At 47.0% G+C, this 19,648-nt stretch overlaps 1 protein-coding gene across 1 annotated transcript in view; it reads left to right on the top strand.

The window, feature by feature from the left end:
- Positions 1 to 8,234: 8,234 nt before the first annotated feature.
- NGEF (neuronal guanine nucleotide exchange factor) overlaps positions 8,235 to 19,648 on the top strand; it is a gene marked incomplete at its 5' end in the record, with an annotated part of 76,101 nt that continues 64,687 nt past the window's right edge. Inside the window, 2 exons of the mRNA XM_082658369.1 lie at positions 8,235 to 8,496; positions 11,919 to 12,033. Of these exons, the coding sequence (XP_082514495.1) occupies positions 8,235 to 8,496; positions 11,919 to 12,033 (377 nt within the window). The remainder of the gene's footprint in view (positions 8,497 to 11,918; positions 12,034 to 19,648) is intronic.

Raw genomic sequence — 19,648 nt, forward strand, 5'->3', positions numbered from 1 at the left:
ATAGATAGATAGGTGGATGGATGGATAGATAGAGAGATAGATGGATGGATGGCTAGATAGATGGGTAGATAGATGATAGATAGATAGATAGATAATAGATAAATAAATAGGTAGATGGACAGATAGAGAGTTGCATGCGTGTTCATGCCCCACTACTCTCAGACATTTAAGTACCACCGTGTAAAAAAGAAATGCACTCACCCTCTCTATACCACTGTCCAGTTCCCAGGTTTAAACTTAATTTCACTGATTTCTGTTGCATCATCGGGAAAAGGAGTGCTGTTCACATTTGATCTATCACTATCCGTTTCATCCTGCACATGAGTTTTGTCGCTGTGTCTAACCCACTTCCCATCTTGTGTGTGTGGCCCGGGCTGCTAGGAAGCAGCGCTGATGGTGGCGCAGTGGGAAGCGGGTGGCCCCAGAGGGATGCAGCAGCCTGGCAGCTTTGAGAACACTCTTTATTTCACGGTGTTCCAGTGTTCTTGCCTCTAAAGAGATGGTTGTTTGGATTAGAAACTGTTATTGTTAAGTCAGTGCTCCGTGAGGTGTTACTGTAATTCGTACTTATCCTTCCAGGTAACTTCTGGTTGGCTCAGCCTCTGTCACGAAGGACCATTTTCAAGTCCAGCTTCCTGCCACGTGTGCCCTCTCTCTGATCTCAGGTCCAATGTCTCCCTCGAACTCCTGCTTCCTTTCCCAGTGTATCAGTTCAACAGCCTTCAAGGAAAACCAGGGTTCATTTTGGCCTTTCTCCCTCTTGAGCCAAAAGAGAGTCAACAAATCCACTTCGGAAGCTCTGCATCCCGTCATTGCCCCGGGCTCGCTCCCTGGCTTCCCTCAGGCCTCTGCCCAAACGTGCAGCGACCACCGAGAGGCCACCCGACCGAACCTAACCACTGCTGCCCCGCCCTGCCCGTCCCCTCCCCCGCCGTTATTGCTATACACTCGCCTTCCCCATTCGCCCTGGTCTGGGTCTTGGAAGGACTGCCCCCCCGCAATCTCCTAAGGCCAGCCCCCCCCCCCCCAGTGTGGCCACCACACAGCTGGAACTTGCTCCCAACTCCCCTTCTCCTGCTGCCTTTCTGATCTGGCCTCTCCCCCACCATTGTTCCCCAATTTCTGAATTTCCACTTCAGATTCTCCCAGGCTCCTGCTCTCCTTGTGCCTCCCATTCCCTTCCTCTCCTCTGTTCCTGCAGAGAACGCCGAAACGTTCCCAGCGGCATCTCCAGGGGCAGGGCCACAGCTGTCTTCCTCGCGGTTGGCAGCGTTTTCCACATTTTCTATGACCGTCAAGTGTTACATTTGGGCTTCTCACAGCGAAAGTCGTCCTGACAGCAGAGCAGCTCCTGGGGCAGATTTCCTAGCTCCTTTCCTCGCCACGGCTTTTCTACCAAAGCAGAAATTTCATGTGGTTCCTCTGCTGCCTAAGATCTTCCTCACTAGCTTTCTTTCTTTGCTCTGGGGAAAGGAAGAAAAGGAAAGGAAGGGAAGGGAAGGGAAAGGAGAGGGAAAGAAAGAGAGACAGAGGGAGAGAGGGAGGGAGGGAGGAAGGAAGGAAAGAAAGGAGGGAGGGAGGGAGGAAAGGAAAGGGGGAAAAAAAGCCTTTGTCGTCTATAGCTCAAGGCAGACACTGCCATTGACCAGGGAGGAGTCTAAGTACCAATGCCAGGACAGGACTGAAATGACGCAGGTGAGCTGGGATGAGCCAGGCCTGCCTCCCTCTTAGGGGCCCCATCTCACCTGGCCCTGGGTCAGTGCATTGAGGCCCTTCCTGTTGTTACGTCACAGCTAAGGGGTCTTCATTCTCCCACCCCTTTCAGGCCACATTTGCCAACCACATTCCCCCGGCCCCCTGCGTGGACGGCTAGCACAGACCAGCGTCCCAGTGCCCTGGCTCCTCCCTGGAGATGAAGGTGGTCTTCAGTGTGGTCCTGCTGAGACTTCTTCCCAAGTGTTGCTGCCTGGAGCTGCCAGGGTCTCCCCCTGCTTACGCCCTGCTCGGCCGAGCCCAAGCTCAAGCATAAGCCCCGGCTCCAGGCACGAGCTCGCGCAGCCCTTCAGGAGGTTCTGACTGGCCTGAGAACGAAGCTCCCCCTCCCAGGGTTCCCTGTGAGCTGCTCACCACAACCCTCCCCGCAAAGGGCCTTCCACTGGCCTCCTTGCTCACTGCCTCTCTGCCCTGTAGTATTTGTTCCCTTCTGTAGCACCTTTCGCTGCAGCAAGGCAGGACCAGGTCTTACTGGGCCATCCCAGCGCCCAGAGAGACCCTTCAGAGTAGGGGCCCAGCTCTCCCGTCTAGAGCCTAGATGTGCTTCATCCCCTGGTCCCTGGGGAGGGCTCTTCCTTCACATCCTCTTGTTTTCCACCATCCCTCCCTCCCCCCACTTCTTTCCCTTGTAAGAGCCAGAAGGGGACAGGGGAAGGACAGCACCTGCTTCAGGCCCCCTCCCCTCTTCCTGCCCCAGCCCTGCTCTCCATCCAGACTTCTGTCTGCCTCTGACCTGTGGCGATGCCGTGCGGACCGGGCCAAAGCGAAGAGCAGAACAGGGCTGAGCGCCCCGGGGCCCCCTCCCACACTTGTCACGGGTGCAGTGGTTTTGCTGCACTAGGACCTTGCTCAAGGCTGGTCCTTGGACTCACAGCCCTGAATCCTGGGCCCTACCCTGGACCCCCTGAGTCAGGAGCTGCATTCTAAGAGCCCCTGCACATGAGTGCCTGTGAAGCCCTGGTCCAGAGGATGCGTTTCCTCCTGCCCACCATGCTGTCCTCCGCCCCCTCCCCCAGCATCTGGCTGGCGTGCTCACAGCCGGGCTTGCAGTCAGCTCCCCACTCCCCTCCCCCACCAGCTACTCCCATGGATCCTGACCTCCCACAGGCAACTGACTCATGCAGGGAGGCCCCTGGCCCTCAGCCCAGTGCTGCGAAGTCTAACAGCGGCTCTTGACTCATGTGCCGGAAGCCACATAGCTAGCACGGACAGGGAGGACTACGAGCCCAGCTCCTGCCTTCATTCACCCAGGCCAGCCTTCAGCCGGTCTTTACAACAGCATCTTTTGACCACATCACAGGTTGGCCCAGCAAACAAGCCAGACACATGCGGTGTGACATTTGCTGCACCATATACCAGCCGTGCGATCCTGCACAAGTTACCGAAGCTTCCTTATCTATGAATGGTGCTAATGACCCCATCGACCTCACGGAGGTAATTCATGCACGTTCACTGTTGTAAGCAGCACATGTCTACAGAATGCTGTTGTGTGCCCTCTGCACCAGGAACAGCAGTGAACAAAACAGACCGATTCCTGTCCTCTGGAGCTTCCTAACAGGGGAATGTGGGCAGCATGGAAATGAAGCTGTGTACACCGTGCCAGCAGGTGCCAGACATGGACAGCATGGCGGCAACGCTTGATGATGAGTGAATGAACGAACGAATGAATGAATACTGTGCAAGTGCAGTTCTGCCATAAGCCCCCCTTCCAATCACAAAGCCACTCCCGTGCACTTCCACCCTGAAGCCACCTGAAACAGTAAGACATGGGGCTTAAAGCTACTGGGAGTTTCAGAAAAACATTAGAAGGTGGGGGAGGGCTGTCAGCCTTTCCAGCAATGAATGGATATAGAAGAATTGTAGCGATTGTAAACATATTGCAGATGCAGAACACATTTGCCTGGAATAGGCAGTAATTGAGGTGCAATCAGAGTTGTTTTTCCAGGTTTCACAAATTGTATGTGCGTGTGCGTGTGCGTGTGTGTGTGTGTGTGGTGTCTTAAGGATGGAATACATTTTCTCAAGGTTTCAGAGCCGCCTCAGTTAAAGAAAATGATAGGGACATTTCAGAGCAATCCCCAGGGTTCTTGTCACCACTCAGAGCTTCCCTCTGGGCTCTCTGAGTCTCCCCAGATCACAGAATTTGAGAGTTCGCGAAGGAGCCCCCAAGAACACCCACCCAAAACCATGTTTCCTGGACAGGAAACTGAGGCCCTGCCTTGCCCAGTGTAAGTAGGTGATTACAGGCAGCAGGAAAAGGAGATTTGCACCCAAGTCCCCTGACTCCCAGACGAGTGCCCTTCACAATATATTGTGTTGGCTTCCATGAATTCATAACACTGGCGATCATTACTGTTGCAGCCAGGCTGGGTGGCAAATTCTTCATGCCAACCAAAGGAAGCCAGATGCCAAAGGCTGTAGTTCCACCTACACAACAGTCATGAAAAGGCAAACTGGAGGGACAGATACAGATCGGTGGTCGTCGGGGGCTGGGGGCAGGGGAGGGGCTGACCACAGTGGGGCACAAGGGAACTCTGGGGTGACTGAATGTCCTGTATCTCAACTGTGGTGACATGATCTGTACGCTTTCATCAAAACTCAGAACCATACACTTAACAAAGGCACGTTCTACTGTATGTAAATTACACCTTAATTCTTTAAAGCACCCTAAAATAATAACGGTGATGATAATGATCATAATAATAACCTTGAATGCCAAAAAATAGTACGTGTTCAGGGCCGCAACATGGTAGGGCCTTCGAGATACCCCGCGGTCAGAGCAGGGGATGCCCTGTTTGTAACAGTCAAGGATTTCCAACTGCAGACTTTCCTCCTGGAAGGTTTTCCAACCGCACGTCCCTGAAACCAGTGTGCTCCAATCCCAGGCTGGCTTCACTCCCACCCAACACCGGCCTACCCAGTCACCCTGGCCCACCACTGCCACTGGGACGGCCGCCTCCTTGCTCGTCCCCAAACCACCTTGAGTCAACGATTCTGTCCTTCCTCTCACACGTCTTCCACATCCCCACCCCCATCTGCTACACCTGGGTGATACACCTGTGTGACGCCTCCCAGCCCTGCTTGCCTGGAGCTTCCGGGATCCCACTACCTCCTCACTCACAGTCGTCAAGGATGCGGTAGGAACTCCCCAACCCAGTTCAGAGACCTCCTCAGACTGGTCCCAACACATAATTAACTCCTGCATTACCTGCCCACGGGATCCCTCCCCACGTACTGCCCCCAGATCAATTCTAAGCTGAGAGCAGCCTCAGTATCAGAGTCTGAACACAGCTTGGAGACCCAGAGGGCAAGGGAAAAGAGAAGATGTCAGAGTCACTGAATCCTAAAATCCCAACAGTCTCTGTCTGGACATCTCCAGGGACGGGGAATTCACCGCTACCTTCGGACAGCTCTGGAATCCAAAGCTAAAGTCTGTCCTCGCCCATGGTCCTAATTCCACACTCTCCTGTCCCGTGCCCGAGAGGGTGTATGTGTGACGACCTTGCCCTCGTCACTCCTGGGTCTTCTCTGCCCGTCCACCCAGCCCCCTTTTGGATGGGCAGGTTCTCACCAGAGCATAGAGCAGGGGTCCCCCACTCATCTGGCCAGGACAGCATCCTCCCAATCTCTCTCGTCTCACAACGTGATCCGAAAACAGTTTAGCTTTTTTTGTAGTTACATCTCCTCATTGACTCAGGTTAAACCTGCTTTCAATGAAAATCGCCCACCCTGCCCACTAGCTGTGGGTTCCTCGTCGTGTTTGTAACACGCAATGTCCTCCCAGGTGCTCCTGGGAGGGGCGTCCTATTAAATTGTCCGGCAACCTAAACGTGACCTTCTCATTCACTGCGCTCTCCTTTCTGGCCACCAGAAATTGCAGGCTGACTCTCCAAGGGAAGTCTGGTTTAGCTAGCGGGATGGGACCTGTCCAACAGATCCCATAGTGCATACCCAGCATTTATGGGTCAGGACATGGATGCTGGATGCTGGGACTACAGGAGTTTGCTGGGGTCACACCACTGACCTTGACAGTGAAGGAGCTTCCCAGGCCCCCAGAAGCCTGGCCGTGCCCCTGCCCCCAACCAAGCTGCCTCAGGGCAGGACCCTGTCTTAATGCTTCTCAATCTCTAACACCTTAATGCTCGGTTCTCTAGGCTGATTATTCTTGGGCAGGTCATTAATCGAATGTCACCAGACCTTCAGGCAGGGAGGACAGGAGGCAACGTCCCAGGGTGAACCTTCTGCTCTGCGTCCTTACGTAGCTGGTTCTAGGAACCAGAATGGTCTTGGAGGCTCAAATGTCTCCTGACCAGAAAGTCTGAATTCCTGCCTTAGATAAACAAGGATGTTCTCTGTCTGGGGGTGGGGGTAGCCCACGTCCCTCCTGAATATTCTAAGATCACCTAACCAACTGCCCTGAAATCCTGGTGTGTGTTGGGCCTGGGGTCGGGGGGAAGGGGAGGGTTTGAGCACTCACCCATGGGGAACTCCACAGGCGGGGCTTGGGGTAGCCAGGGCACCTGGCTGTAAGTAGAGGGGCGCAGTGGAAAAGGGGGGTGTACTGTCAAGTCCAGGCCCCATTCTTTCTGTTTTGCGCAAGAAAGCAGAGACAGAAGACGTGGTTCTTCATGTGTCTCTTTCCTGAGTCTCTAAGCCCTTTGAGAACATGATAGCGGTTCTGGACCCGTAATCAAGAAAAACGTATACACACACAGCCTCTGCACACAGTCTGCATCCCCCCTAAGCCTCCACAGAACCCACGGGACCCCAGGTTCTAAGTGGGTGGGGAGCCACAAAGAATTCCTAGCTTGGCTCCCCTGTCTGGCAGCCCCCTACCAGCTTATACCTCGTTCGAAGGACGCACATGGTTCACTCCACTCTAAGACCCCTACCCTAGAATAAGGCCTGTGTTGGGAGGAAAAAGGGATTTGCCTGGCAGTCCTGGTGTGTTCCTAATACACCCCTTTTTCCTATGAAACGTGGGTTCAGATGCTATATCTTCTATGGTCACCCCAGAGGGAGATGACCATTCTGTTACTCCAGTCCCTGGGATAGCTGTGGGATGCGGGAGGGCTCGTCCTTCCTGCAGCTGCCATCCTATCAGAGAGGCCACTGAGCCACCAGCCAGACTGGACCCCCCAGTGGACAGCCACCAACCAGACTGGACCCCCAGTGGACGGCAAGAGGTTTGTCCTCGCAGGGTTTAAGACCTCCCATTTCTAAAAAGGGAACCCTCCTACACTGTTGGTGGGAATGCAAGTTGGTATAGCCACTATGGAAACAGTCCTCATTACCATATGATCCAGCAATCCCACTCCTGGGCATATATGCAGACAAAACCCTAATCCAAAAAGATACATGTGCCCGTATGTTCATAGCAGCACAATTCACCATAACCAAGACGTGGAAACAACCTAAATGCCCACCAACAGATGAATGGATAAAGAAGATGTGGTACATATACACAATGGAATACTACTCAGCCATAAAAAAGAACAAAATAATGCCATTTGCAGCAACATGGATGCAGCTAGAGATTATCATACTAAGTGAAGTAAGTCAGAAAGAGAAAGACAAATACCATATGGTGTCACTTATATGTGGAATCTAAAATATGACACAAATGAACCTACCTATGAAACAGACTTAACTGTCACAGAGAACAGACTTGTGTTTGCCAAGGGGGAGGCGGTTGGGGGAGGGATGCAGTGGGAGGTTGGGGTCAGCAGATGTAAGTTATTGTACATGGAATGGATAAACGACAAGGTCCTGCTGTATACCACAGGGAACTATATTCAATATCCTATGATGAACCGAATGGAAAAGAATATTTAAAAAAAGAAGGTATATATGTATAACTGAATCACCTTTCTGTGCAGCAGAAATTAACACAACATTGTAAATCAACTGTACTTCAATTAAAAAATAAATAACTTAAGAAAAGACTTCCCGTCTCTAAATTTACTGTCCTGGGACCTGTCACTCTGTGACGGCCCTTCCTATTCTTCCCACGACTCCTTCTTTTTGTCGCCATACACCTTCCTTTCCCTTGCTTTGGTTTCCTGTTCCCCTCGCCAGTTTTGCTACCCTCTCTTGATTAATTCAGCAAATGTTTACAGTACTTGAAAGTTAGTTACACAAGCCACTTTCAGCATCTTCCCCACAAGTGTTGCCTCTGAATAGAATTAACAAACCTCAATTATAAAATGATACACGAATGCATCCAAATTGCAGTGGTTAATTTTCATTGACAAAGATGTGGTCGCCAGGATGCAGAGATTATTTCAAATTTCCTCAAATCTGAATGCGAGTGGAATTCCATACTCTGAATGGCATCTTTAGCCTGATGACAGTGACTGAAAACTGTTCTCTTTCGATTCTAGAGCACTCAAAACCAGGGACGATTGAGAGGGGTTATTGTTCTCCAGTCATTCTGCTGAGAAACAATTGGACTTATTTCCATGGAGACCAGGGACTCTGCGGATTTGGGAAAGCCCCAGAAGAAATCAGTGAGTGGTTCGTGGGAGATTGGTGAGCTGGCCAGTGTGAGACCTGAGGTCCTCTCAGAAGAGGGGACGCCCCATGACGACCAGGAGATGCAAGACAAAGCACCCCATTACTACATCCCTATCCAGAGAAACTCCATCTTCAATCGCACCATGAGACACAGAAGCAAAGGCAAAGCCAGAGGCACTCCCGAACAGAACTGCGGACACCTGGCAGGTCAGTACCGGGGACGACTGTCACAGCTGCTCCTTGACATCCAGTTGGAGTCACTGGGGCTGAAAGGCCCACTTAAATGAAAGGAGAATAAAAGGCACTGAAAATGAACAAGGACAGGTTCAATAAGGTGGAACATTTTGAAGCCCTTATCCAAAGAATTCAAATTCCCCCAATAAGATGATGTGGATACTTCAGGAGAAAGTGTTGACCCAAGTGATACAGTAAGACTGGCTTCTATTAAAAGAGCCGTCTTGTTCCAGGGCTCAGCAAACCCCCCAGATTCCATGCATTCTAGAAGGGAGACTTGCAGTTGTCTATGTGTAAGGATATCTGGGAACACGAGTTTCTCTCCTAACATGAGGTTCTATCCTGTTCTCTCACCATCACCATGATAGCTAGAGTTTCTGTTGTCCTGAAAATATGAGAGATTAATACCGTGGCAATAGCTTTGCAGCAGGATCCCTTAATCTTTTAAACCAGTTCCTAGCACATTTCATCTGCTCAAAGCACATCTGTTGAGCAGAGTAGGACCAGAAACGTTTACAAACGGGGGTTGTCAGAGCTGAGTCTCCTTCCCCTGTGACTTGCCCACATGGCTGAGCGGGCAGCAGGCCGGGGTTGTGGACCGTGTGACAGTTTCTTAGCCCCTGGGGTACGGCAGCTGTCACTGGACAGATAGCACGCTGCCCCGTGTGTGCTGGGGAGACATTAACTGGTTCAAAAACTTTCATTAAACTCTATCTAGTAGTCTTTTGCCACATGTTAAACCACCCTTAAAACATAGAGACGGGACAACAATATTTGTTATTTCTCTTGATTCTGGGGGTTGATTGGGTGGCTCCTCTGTCTGGGCCACTTTGTCTGACCTCTGCAGTGAGTTGGTGGCTGATCTGGGGTTGGAAGGTCAAGGACGGCCTCTCTGGCCGCTAGTGAGCTGGTTGGTCCACGAGGGCCTCACCTGGACTGTCTGTCTCTGCTCCACGTGTGGCCCATTCTCCAGGAGGCTAGCTCGGGCTTGTTCACATGGCAGCAGGGCTCCCAGAAAGCAGGAACAGAAGCCTCCAGGTCTTGAGACCCGGGGTCAGAGCCTGCACAGTCACTTCTACCACATTCTCTCTGTCCAAGCAGCTCACAGGTCCAGTCCAGATAAAAGCAGATGGAGAAATCAACTCCACTGCTTGATGCGAGGAGCAGCAAAGAAAGCGTGGTTGTCTGCCACCTACCACAAACATAGAATTTTGGGTTGAGTACCGTGCGAAGCCAGAGAAATACAACAATGGGAATACTATAGTCATGGGAGCAGGGTGGTTGGTACAGTATATTACTCTCTCAACTTCTGTGTATGTTTGAAATTTTCCATAAGAGTTAAAAGCACACACACGTGAATAAGTGGGACTCTCTGCCCTTAAGAAACCCCAAATATTGTAATGATGTCATTTTACTGCAAGCAATGCGGCAAGGTTTATAAGAGAGGCAAAGGCTTTAAACTAGACCCTCTGGAAGGGTTAGGAGTGACTCCCCCAAAGAAGATGATATGTTAGGTGAGCCCTGAAGGATGCATTAGGACGTGGCCAGAAAGAGCAGCAGCTAACTTGGCTGAGCGCTTGTGGGTACTTATTGGCTAAGATAGGCAGGCATTTCAAGGCAGTTCTTACCATACCCATTTTACAGATTAAAAAAAATAACGAAGGCCCTGAGAAACAGAGTCACTTACCCCAAATCGCACAGCTAGTGAGTGGTATGGCTTGATCTAGAGTTCAGATTCTTCTAGTCCCAGAACCTGTGCTGATGGAGAAGGGGGTCAGAGCAGCTCTGTCCAGCAGAAATGTAATGCAAGCCACATACGTCGTTTAAAACTTTTTAAATTAAAAAGTAAACAGAAATGAGTAAACTTAATTTTAACAATGCATTCTATTTAACCCAATACATCCAAAATATTATAATTTTATCCTATCGTCAGTAATCGATATAAAAATTACTAATAAGACATTTTACAGTCTTTTTGTGGTACTGTTTTCGAAATCTGTTCGGTATTTTACATTTGTAGTCTCTCTCAATTTGCACACTCAATTTTCAGGGGCAATTCTTGATCTGGATTTAGACTTCATAAAATGTGCAAAGAAGTAGTTTACAGCCAAAGAAGTTATTGAATGTACAGCCAGAAAAGTTAATCAAAGTAGAAACAATCCCCAGATTACTCCAAATAACCTCAAAAGATTTCTAATAATGACACTATCAGTTTTTACATTTAAATTAACTTAAGTTTTAAAAAAATGAAGAATTCACTCTAGTCACATGAGCCACATTTCAAGTGTGTGATAGCCCCACGTGGCTAGCGGCTACCCCATCGGACCTTGCAGGGTTACAGCGTTGAAAGCAGAGAGAAGAGCAGAATCAGCTGCCCAAAGCCGGGGTGGGGGACTTTCTGAGCAGGAGAAAAGGTGGGTGTGGGGCTCTGTCTGAGATGAGGCTGGAGAGAGAAACGGGGTTGATGGGGAGACAGCCTCAAGTTTGTTGCCTCCGAGATGAGTGGAGGCTGCTGACGCCAGTGTAGACACACGGCCACAGCATGTCCTGCCACAGCCATTTATCAAGATGCCATTTATGTTCAGACCATAAATACTCTCATCAGACTCGCAGTTTTATTTGTAAAGTGACTTCCTTATTTTAGCTCCCTGGAGTTAACTCTCAGGACAGCCCAGCATCCCCTGATCCAGGGTCCAAGGAGAAAACACTGTTCTGCTGAGGAGGCCACCCAGCACCGGGCTTCTCCCGTCCACCCCTCACAAGGAAAGAAGGCTGGCGCTCTGGGTTCACGGTTTGTGATCTGGGTCTGGAAAGTGAGGACAGTCCCCATCTCATCTGCTAAGGGGTGTCCTTTCAAAGTCATACGAGAACATTAACTAACAACGCCACCTACGGTTGATCTGACACTCTAGGGCAGGTGACTTATTATTTAATATCTATTAGGACTCAGAAATTGTAAAGTTAGATGTTAAAAGACTGATAAGTTGCAAATGATTTTCGTCCAGTAGAAATGACAACACCAGTGGTTATGGTTCTATTGTCCTCTAAGACATCAACCAGGTTTGTATCCAAGTTTTCAAGCTCGTTTCTGATTTTCTTTTTTCCGCTATACATGCACGTATGGATGGATGTGTGTACGGATATATGTGTGGCTATGAAGTTTCTTGTACCATAATTACGATTTTCATTGTGATGGCATTGCAGGTCACTGAATACAGCACAAAAAGTGGCAAATTCCCCTTCGGGGGCATGAGAGGAAGGACACCCCTCTTCACTCCACTTCCTTCTCCTCTCAGGGTGACAGTTGCTACTGACCTAGTCTCATAGAGAGAATTGCCTGAAAAGGGGAGATGAGATGCACATTCCTAACTCCCTACATTTCTCACATGTCACAGATTCACTGGAAAATGGGAACTCTGTAAATGAGCCCCTGAACTTGAATCTCCCCCAGAGCAGAACTCGACCCTGGAGAATACCGACACGGACAGACCTAGGAGCCAAGAGAGCAAGGTGAGAGACAACAAATCATGAGGGGTTGGTTCATGAAACAATGTCACAAGGGTCGTTCTGCAGAGTCTTAACGGGGCTACAAGGGTGTCTTGTGTTTAAAAAATAATAATAATTTTCAGTTGTTCATGTTTTAAAAAACTCCATTTTTTTTTTTAGATTCCATATATATGCGTTAGCATAAGGTATTTGTTTTTCTCTTTCTGACCTACTTCACTCTGTATGACAGACTCTAGGTCCATCCACCTCACTACAAATAACTATTTCATTTCTTTTTATGGCTTTTAATATTCCATTGCATACATGACCTAGAGAGGTGGGATAGGGAGGGTGGGAGGGAGGCTCAAGAGGGTGGGGATATGGGGATATATGTATGCGTATGGCTGATTCACTTTGTTGTACAACAGAAACTAACAAGTATTGTGAAGCAATTATACTCCAGTAAAGATCTATTAAAAATAAATAAATAAATCGCCCTCAAAGCTCTGAGTAGTGCGTCAGTTAAAAAAAAAAAAAAAAAAAAAAAACTCCACAATTTCCTTAAAAAAAATAAATAGCTCCACTTTTACTCTCCTGTCACAAAACTAGGAAACTTTAGATACTAAACACATGAAGAAGTAGAAAAGAAAAATCACTGCATCACCACCACCCAGAGGTTTTTATGTGTTGTAAATGTTTTGTCTTTTTTTCTATATGTTTTATGCATATTTTCTTTTCATAAAATGGGATCTTATATACATGCCATCTTGAAACCTACTTAACAATACAGGCAGACTTCAGAGATGTTGAGGGTTTGGTTCCAGATCATCACAGTAAAGTGAATCTTGCAGCAGAGCAAGTAGCATGAATTTTTTGGTTTCCCAGTGCATACAAAAGTTATGTTTGGGCTTCCCTGGTGGCGCAGCGGTTGAGAGTCAGCCTGCTGATGCAGGGGACACGGGTTCGTGCCCCGGTCTGGGAAGATCCCACGTGCCGCAGGGCGGCTGGGCCCGTGAGCCACGGCCGCTGAGCCTGCGTGTCTGGAGCCTGTGCTCTGCAACGGGAGAGGCCACAACAGTGAGAGGCCTGCGTACCGCAAAAAAAAAGAAAAAAAGAACTCCACCCAAAAGACTTCCTGCTAGGGGCCAGGTGGACCAGAAAGTGGCTGCAGAAACGTGGGGCGTCATAAGTGGCCAGCTTGAGAGCTTTGCACATGCCCCAAACTGCAGTCAGAGACCCCTGGCAAGGTATCTCCGAGGAGCCCCTACAATTGCCCCACTCTGAGGGCCCAAAGTGCAGCGAAGGGGACAGGGAGAAGACAGTGCATGAAGCAGAGGCTTCCCAGCTGTGGGAGGCCTGGATGGGAAGGAGTTGGAGTTTTGAAATAGCTTTCAGGTGCACTTTTTATACCCAGCAAAAGTGGCCATTTGTTTATAAGCTAAGAGTGACTGGAAAAACTTTGCATGTGAGATTTCACCCAAGGCTGGGCAGGCAGTACCAACTCACAGAGCAGGCTGAAGTGGGGAGTCGAGGGGAAGATGAGAGCCCTTTCTGTCTGCTCCCCACTGAGTCAGTCTGGCTCACAGAAGTCGCCTGTGCTTCCTTCCGTCTTGGGCTTAGAGAGGACAGAGGTTTGGGGGAGCATATCTAGGTCAGTCTCAGGAGTCCCAATGTGACACTTGTTTCTATTATGTTTTCTGACCTGGATTTCTATGGTCAGGCAGGTCACAACATACTTATGGAAAAGCTTTCTAGTCAAAACCTCCTGCTGGGCTGTCAGGCTCCCACAGCTTTGAGTTACTGCTTTTATAGGTAAAGTTCCAAATATGAGTTTCTCCTGGGAAACGTTACCATTCGACAGTTAATGAACCACCACATCCATATTTGCTTGACATGAGACACCTGCGGTACTGTTGGTGAGTGCCATCCATCCCCTTCCACTCACTACTCCTCATTTCACCAGCACCGTGGCACGCAGAGGCTCACATCTTTATTTGTATAAAGTAATTCAATCTCTGCTCTTGCCCACATCTCTTGTGTCCCTATCTTTATATACTGTGTGCCTCATGTAAAGTGCCACGGTTGACTCTGAGCATCTCTTGTTCAGTTTCCATGGTCACTTTCCCAATGGTGTTAGCCATCCATTCCTGTTGAAATCCCCTTTGCTCTAAGCCAGGAAAATAATTCTCTACCTCCTTGCTGATTTGTGTGTATAAATGCAAGATTTTGATCTAAATTTGACACACCCCCCACAAAAAAAGGAAAAAAAGAGAACCCTACATTGTACAAAGACTGGAAGCAATTGAAGAAGGACTAGAGTGTTATGCTGGGCCCCAAATATTTTACCCCTCTTTTTTGCAATTGTCACTATAGTAAATGTTTTCATAAAGGCAATTTTAATAGTACTTATTAAAGGAAATTTTACATTACAACAAGATGTATAAATCTTGGATATATAGCTTGATGAATGCGTTAGTCAGCTTGGGCTGTCATAACAAAATACCATAGACTGATGTTTAGACAACAGAAATTTGTTTCTCACAGTTCTGGAGGCCAGAAGTCCTAGATCAAGGTACCAGCATGGTTGGGTTCTGGCTCGCAGACAGCCACTTCTTGCTGTGTCTTCACACAGTGGAGAGGGAAAGTGAGCTCTGGTCTTTTCCTCTTCGTGGGGCCCCACCCTCCCAAAGACCCCATCTCCAAATACCATCACACTGGGGGTTAGGGCTTCAACATATGAATTTGGGTCGGGGTGGGTGGATACAATTCACTCCACAGACATGAACGTTTACATACATATACACCCACTTGACCATCAACCAGACCAATATCTAGAACATTAGCCATGAAGCTAAGACCCTTTTCCTATTAATACCCATCCCTCTCAGACAGAACTATCTTCTGATTTCTATCACCGTTAGATTAATTTTGCTCTCATGAACTTCATAACAATGGGATCACACAGTGTGTCATCTATAGTGTCTCTCTTTGCTCAACATGATATTTGAGATTCATCAATGTGTGTCTATCAGATTGTTCTTTTTATTGCTGAGAAGTATGACCACAATTTGCTTATCCATCCTTCTGTTGATGACTATTTGGATTATTTCTAGTTTCAACTAATATAAAGTTGCTACGAATGTTCTTAGACAAGTCTTTTTGTGGATGTATGTACTCATTTCTCCAGAGTGTGTACTCAGGAGTGGAAGTGTTGGGTCTTAGGATAGGTGTTTATTTAATGTTATTAGAAACAGTCAAGTGATTTCTCAAAATGATTGACTATTTTACACTGCTACTTTACACTCCTATCAGCAAGATATCAAAGTTCTGGTTGCTCTAGATCCTCACCAATGCTTGGAATTGTCAATCTTTGTAACTGTATCCACTCTAATATATTGTGGTTTCTCACTGTGATTTTAATCTGCATTTCCCCAATGACTCATGATGTTGAGTACCTTTTCATATGTTTGTTGGCCATTCATGTATCTTCTTCTGTGAAGTTCTTATTCAACTCTTTTGCCCATTTATTATTATTTTTTTAATTTGTAGGATTCCTTATGTATCTTGACCACAAATCCTTGGTCAGATAAATGAATTGCAAATATGTTCTACCAGTCTGTGCCTTGTCTTTTAATTTTCCTGTTTTTTAAAGAGCAGAAATTTTGACAAAGACTAACATCAATTTTTTTTTCTTTTATTGTTTGCCCTTTTCCATTCTAAGAAAGATTTGACTACTTCAAAGATAGTGTCCTATGCTTTTTGTATGGATGTTTTATACTTTTAGCTTTCACATGTAGGTCTATGGTCCATATGGATATCCAGTTGCTCTGCAATCATTTATTAAAAAGACCTTCTGTTTCCCCCGATGAACTGCATTGGTGTTTTGTTTGGTTTTGATTTTGTTTTTCCGAAAATCCACTGACTGCAGACACACGGGTCTTTTCTGGACTTCTATTCCGTTTCATTGATCTAATTGTCTTTCCTTATGCCAATATTACACTGCTTAAATACTGTAGCTTTATGCTAAGTTTTAAAATCTGGTAGCGTAAACCCTCCTACTTTGTTCTTTTTTAAGACTGTCTTGGCTATTTTAAGTCCTTTGCATTTCCATATAAATTTTAGAATCAGTTTGTCAATTTATATTCTGAAAAAAAGTCTGCTAGGATTTTGGTTAAGATTGCATTATCTCTATAGACAAATTTGGAGATTATTGACACCTGAAGATTGAACAATTTAAGGGACCAATCTATGAACATGTCCTAATTTTCCATTTATTTAGATACTCCTTAAATTAATCCAGCAATAATTTTATAGTATACTATAGAAGATTTACACATTATATTTGTTCCTATGCATTGAATGGTTTTCATCCTGTTTTAAATGTCTGTGTTTTGTAATTTCATTTTTCAATTGTTTATTGGTAGTATGTATAAATACAATTAATTTCTGCATGTTCGCCCAGTATCCTGTGACCTTGATGAGTTCAACTGTAGTTCTGCTTGTATATTCCTTTGGATTCTCCACACACACAATCCTGTCTTCTGTCAATAAAGATAGTTTTAATTCTTTCTTTCCAATCATCATGCCTTCTATTTGTTTTTTCTTGTCTTATTGCACTGGTGAGGACTTCCATTATGATATTGAAAGAAGTAGTGAGAGTAGGAATCCTTATCTCATTCCCTGGTCACAGTTGCTTTGATTGCAAAGATCAGAGCCTACTCAAATTTGTTCAAGTAAAAGAGGCATGTGGTAAGGATGCTGGAATCCCAAAGAAACCAAATAAAAGAGATGAAGCTCAACTCTATAGGAAGGGAAAAGCCATCAGGAGAGCCACTTTCTCCTTTTCTCAGGGGCCATGGGGCCCACTCCTCTCTGCTCTGTGGACTGCTTTATTCTCCTGCTCTCTTCTCAGACCAGCTTCTCCTGTTTGTCACATTGCACATGACCCAAAATGGCAGCCATAGCCGATATGACCTTTCAGCTTGGCTCTCCACAGCCATTGTGGATTTTTGTGTCTCTAAGACAGAATTTCTAAGGAAAAAAATTCTGGTTGGCCATTCTTGGGTCAGGTGTTTAGCTCTGGACCAATCAGCTAAAAGAACAGGAGGCAGGATTAATGAGGTCATTCCCACTTCAGAGGAAACTGTGTTGGGGAGAATCTTTGAGAAGTATGTGAAGGAGAGCCAGGCACCCAAAATGTATCTCATGTAATTAGAGTCCGGGCTTCCCACATGAGGGAATGCCAAAGGGGTCTTGGCTGAGGTGAGAAGCAGCAGAATGGAAGTTAGAGCAGTAGGGGCTGGAGGCTAGATTAGAGGATTAATGTCTTCTGAGACCCAGATGGCCAAGGAACCAGTCCTCCATTTTCTAGAAGTTTGGGTGGTGCTGATATGAAGCACGTGATGTTCTTCTTAGTGGTCAGTGCCTATCCCCAGAGGTTCTAGGATTGTCTGCAGCTCACCCAAGGGTGTCCTGCAAGTCCTCTTCCATATGCCCACAAGCAGGGGGTTCATGGTGCTGCTGGGCAGTGCAGCAGGAGGGGAACACGATTACTATAGACAGATGTGCTAGCAAGAGGAGCACAGGAAGGGAACTAACGTCTGTTGAGGGTCTTTATGTGTACGACCGCTTTAAATTCTCTTACATTATTCCCATCTCACAGATTGGAAAACTAAGGCTCAAAGTTAGTAAGTAGCCTGAGGTGGCACAGCCAGTAAGAGAGCCAGACCAGGAACCCAGAGGCTTAGACTCCACACCCCATCATCTCCCACTTCCCAGGCTGCCCTGGATGGAGGTATTGCCAGGGTAAACCTGGCTGTGAGAAGGAGGGTGTTACTGTTAAGCTGCCCACAGTGGGCAAAGCCCAGAGGCACTCCCAGTCCGTCACCAGATTGGTCCCTTAAGGGTCCTCTCAAGTCAAGATGTTATAAGTTAGGTCTTTACTATAGATGTAATGTCCCAGAAATCATTTCATATCATAAAAGTACCAAATTGATAAATATAGATACACACATATGAGAAAAGAACTCAAACATGTGCTTTGATGAATTGACATTTCTATATAAAATTAAACTACATTATAAATTTTCACATGGGGCAATTTTTCTGCATGAAATGAGCAGGCTGATGCTTCTTAAAATATTTGTCCCCTGATCTTCCGACTGAAAATGCCTTTGTCTTTTCCTGGCAGTGCCCTGAGGGAATCGCAGGAGTTTCTAATTGTTCCAAGGATTGTCAGCCTGTATTAAGCATTAGAGTCACCCCAGGGTTAACACTCGCAGGGCAGCCAGGGGCAGCCTCACTCCGTGTTAACAGCTCTGCTCTACTTGCTCCAGCCAAACCTTCCTCATTATTAACTATTGTGACTATTATCCCTGGATCCATCTCCAAAATGATCATTGCCATGAAATCCCTCACTGCCATTAAAGGCTCGTGCATGGCACTGTGAGTCTTTGAAGGCTGATACGAGGGAGGGACCGGTTTCCATATTGGAAAGTGTATATGTTTCCATGGAAATATACAAGTTCCATGTATTGTAACCCTGGGGGCAGCTTGTCAGATGTTCATAAATGCTAGTTTGGGTTGTCACTAGGAGAGCCTCACAGTCTTTACAATCCGTAAACACAAGAAACAAATGTGAGTCACTGCAGATTGGCGGCTGCCTCTTTGATTCAAGGAAGCTGCTTTGGGTTTTGCCATTAGTCAGTCATTTGGGGCAATACACGAGCTGAAGAAGTGCAGCCTGACTCTAATCAGCCTCTAGAGCTACCAGTTTATAAGACACACAGGAGCGAGAGGAACCAGTAAAACACACTGCAGTCGCAATCAACAAAATCCAGACAAGACCGGTGACGCAATTTCTCAACATAGTACAAGGAGAAAACGAGAAAGCGAAGTAGCAATTCAAAGGTTCTCAAGGAAAAAACAAGGAAGTGAGGGAGCGATTCGAAGGTTCTCAAGCAACATCGACCCACTGCAACACATAGACCTTACTTGAATCCTGATTCAAACAAACACTGTGTCCCTTTTCTGGAATGGAACGTTTCAAAGACGATCAGGGAAATTTGAACATGGATCAGATGTTTGATGATACTAAGAAATTATTAATTTTTTAAGGCATGTTAAAGGTATTATGCTATTTTAAAGTCCTTTTCTTTTAGAGATACATTCTGAAATATTTTGGATGAAACGGATATGATGTCTGGGATTCGCTTCAAAATAATGCAGGCCCAGGAAGGCGTGGGTAGGAGTAGGGATGAAAGAAGATAAGCCATGAGGTGGTTAGGAATCCACCTGCCAATGCAGGGGACACGGGTTCAAGCTCTGGTCCAGGAAGAACCCACATGCCGCAGAGCAACTAAGCCCGTGCACCACAACTTCTGAGTCTGCGCTCTAGAGCCTGTGAGCCATAACTACTGAAGCCCGTGTGCCTAGAGCCTGTGCTCCACGACAAAGAGAAGCCACCACAATGAGAAGCCCGCGCACTGCAATGAAAAGTAGCTCCCGCTTGCTGCAACTAGAGAAAGCCCACACACAGCAATGAAGACCCAACGCAGCCAAAAATAAATAAATAAATTTTAAAAGTTAAAGGGACTTCCCTGGTGGTGCAGTGGTTGGGAATCCACCTGCCAATGCAGGG

This window comes from Grampus griseus, assembly GCF_964374135.1.
Source record: "Grampus griseus genome assembly, chromosome: 7".
Classification (NCBI taxonomy): domain Eukaryota; kingdom Metazoa; phylum Chordata; class Mammalia; order Artiodactyla; family Delphinidae; genus Grampus; species Grampus griseus.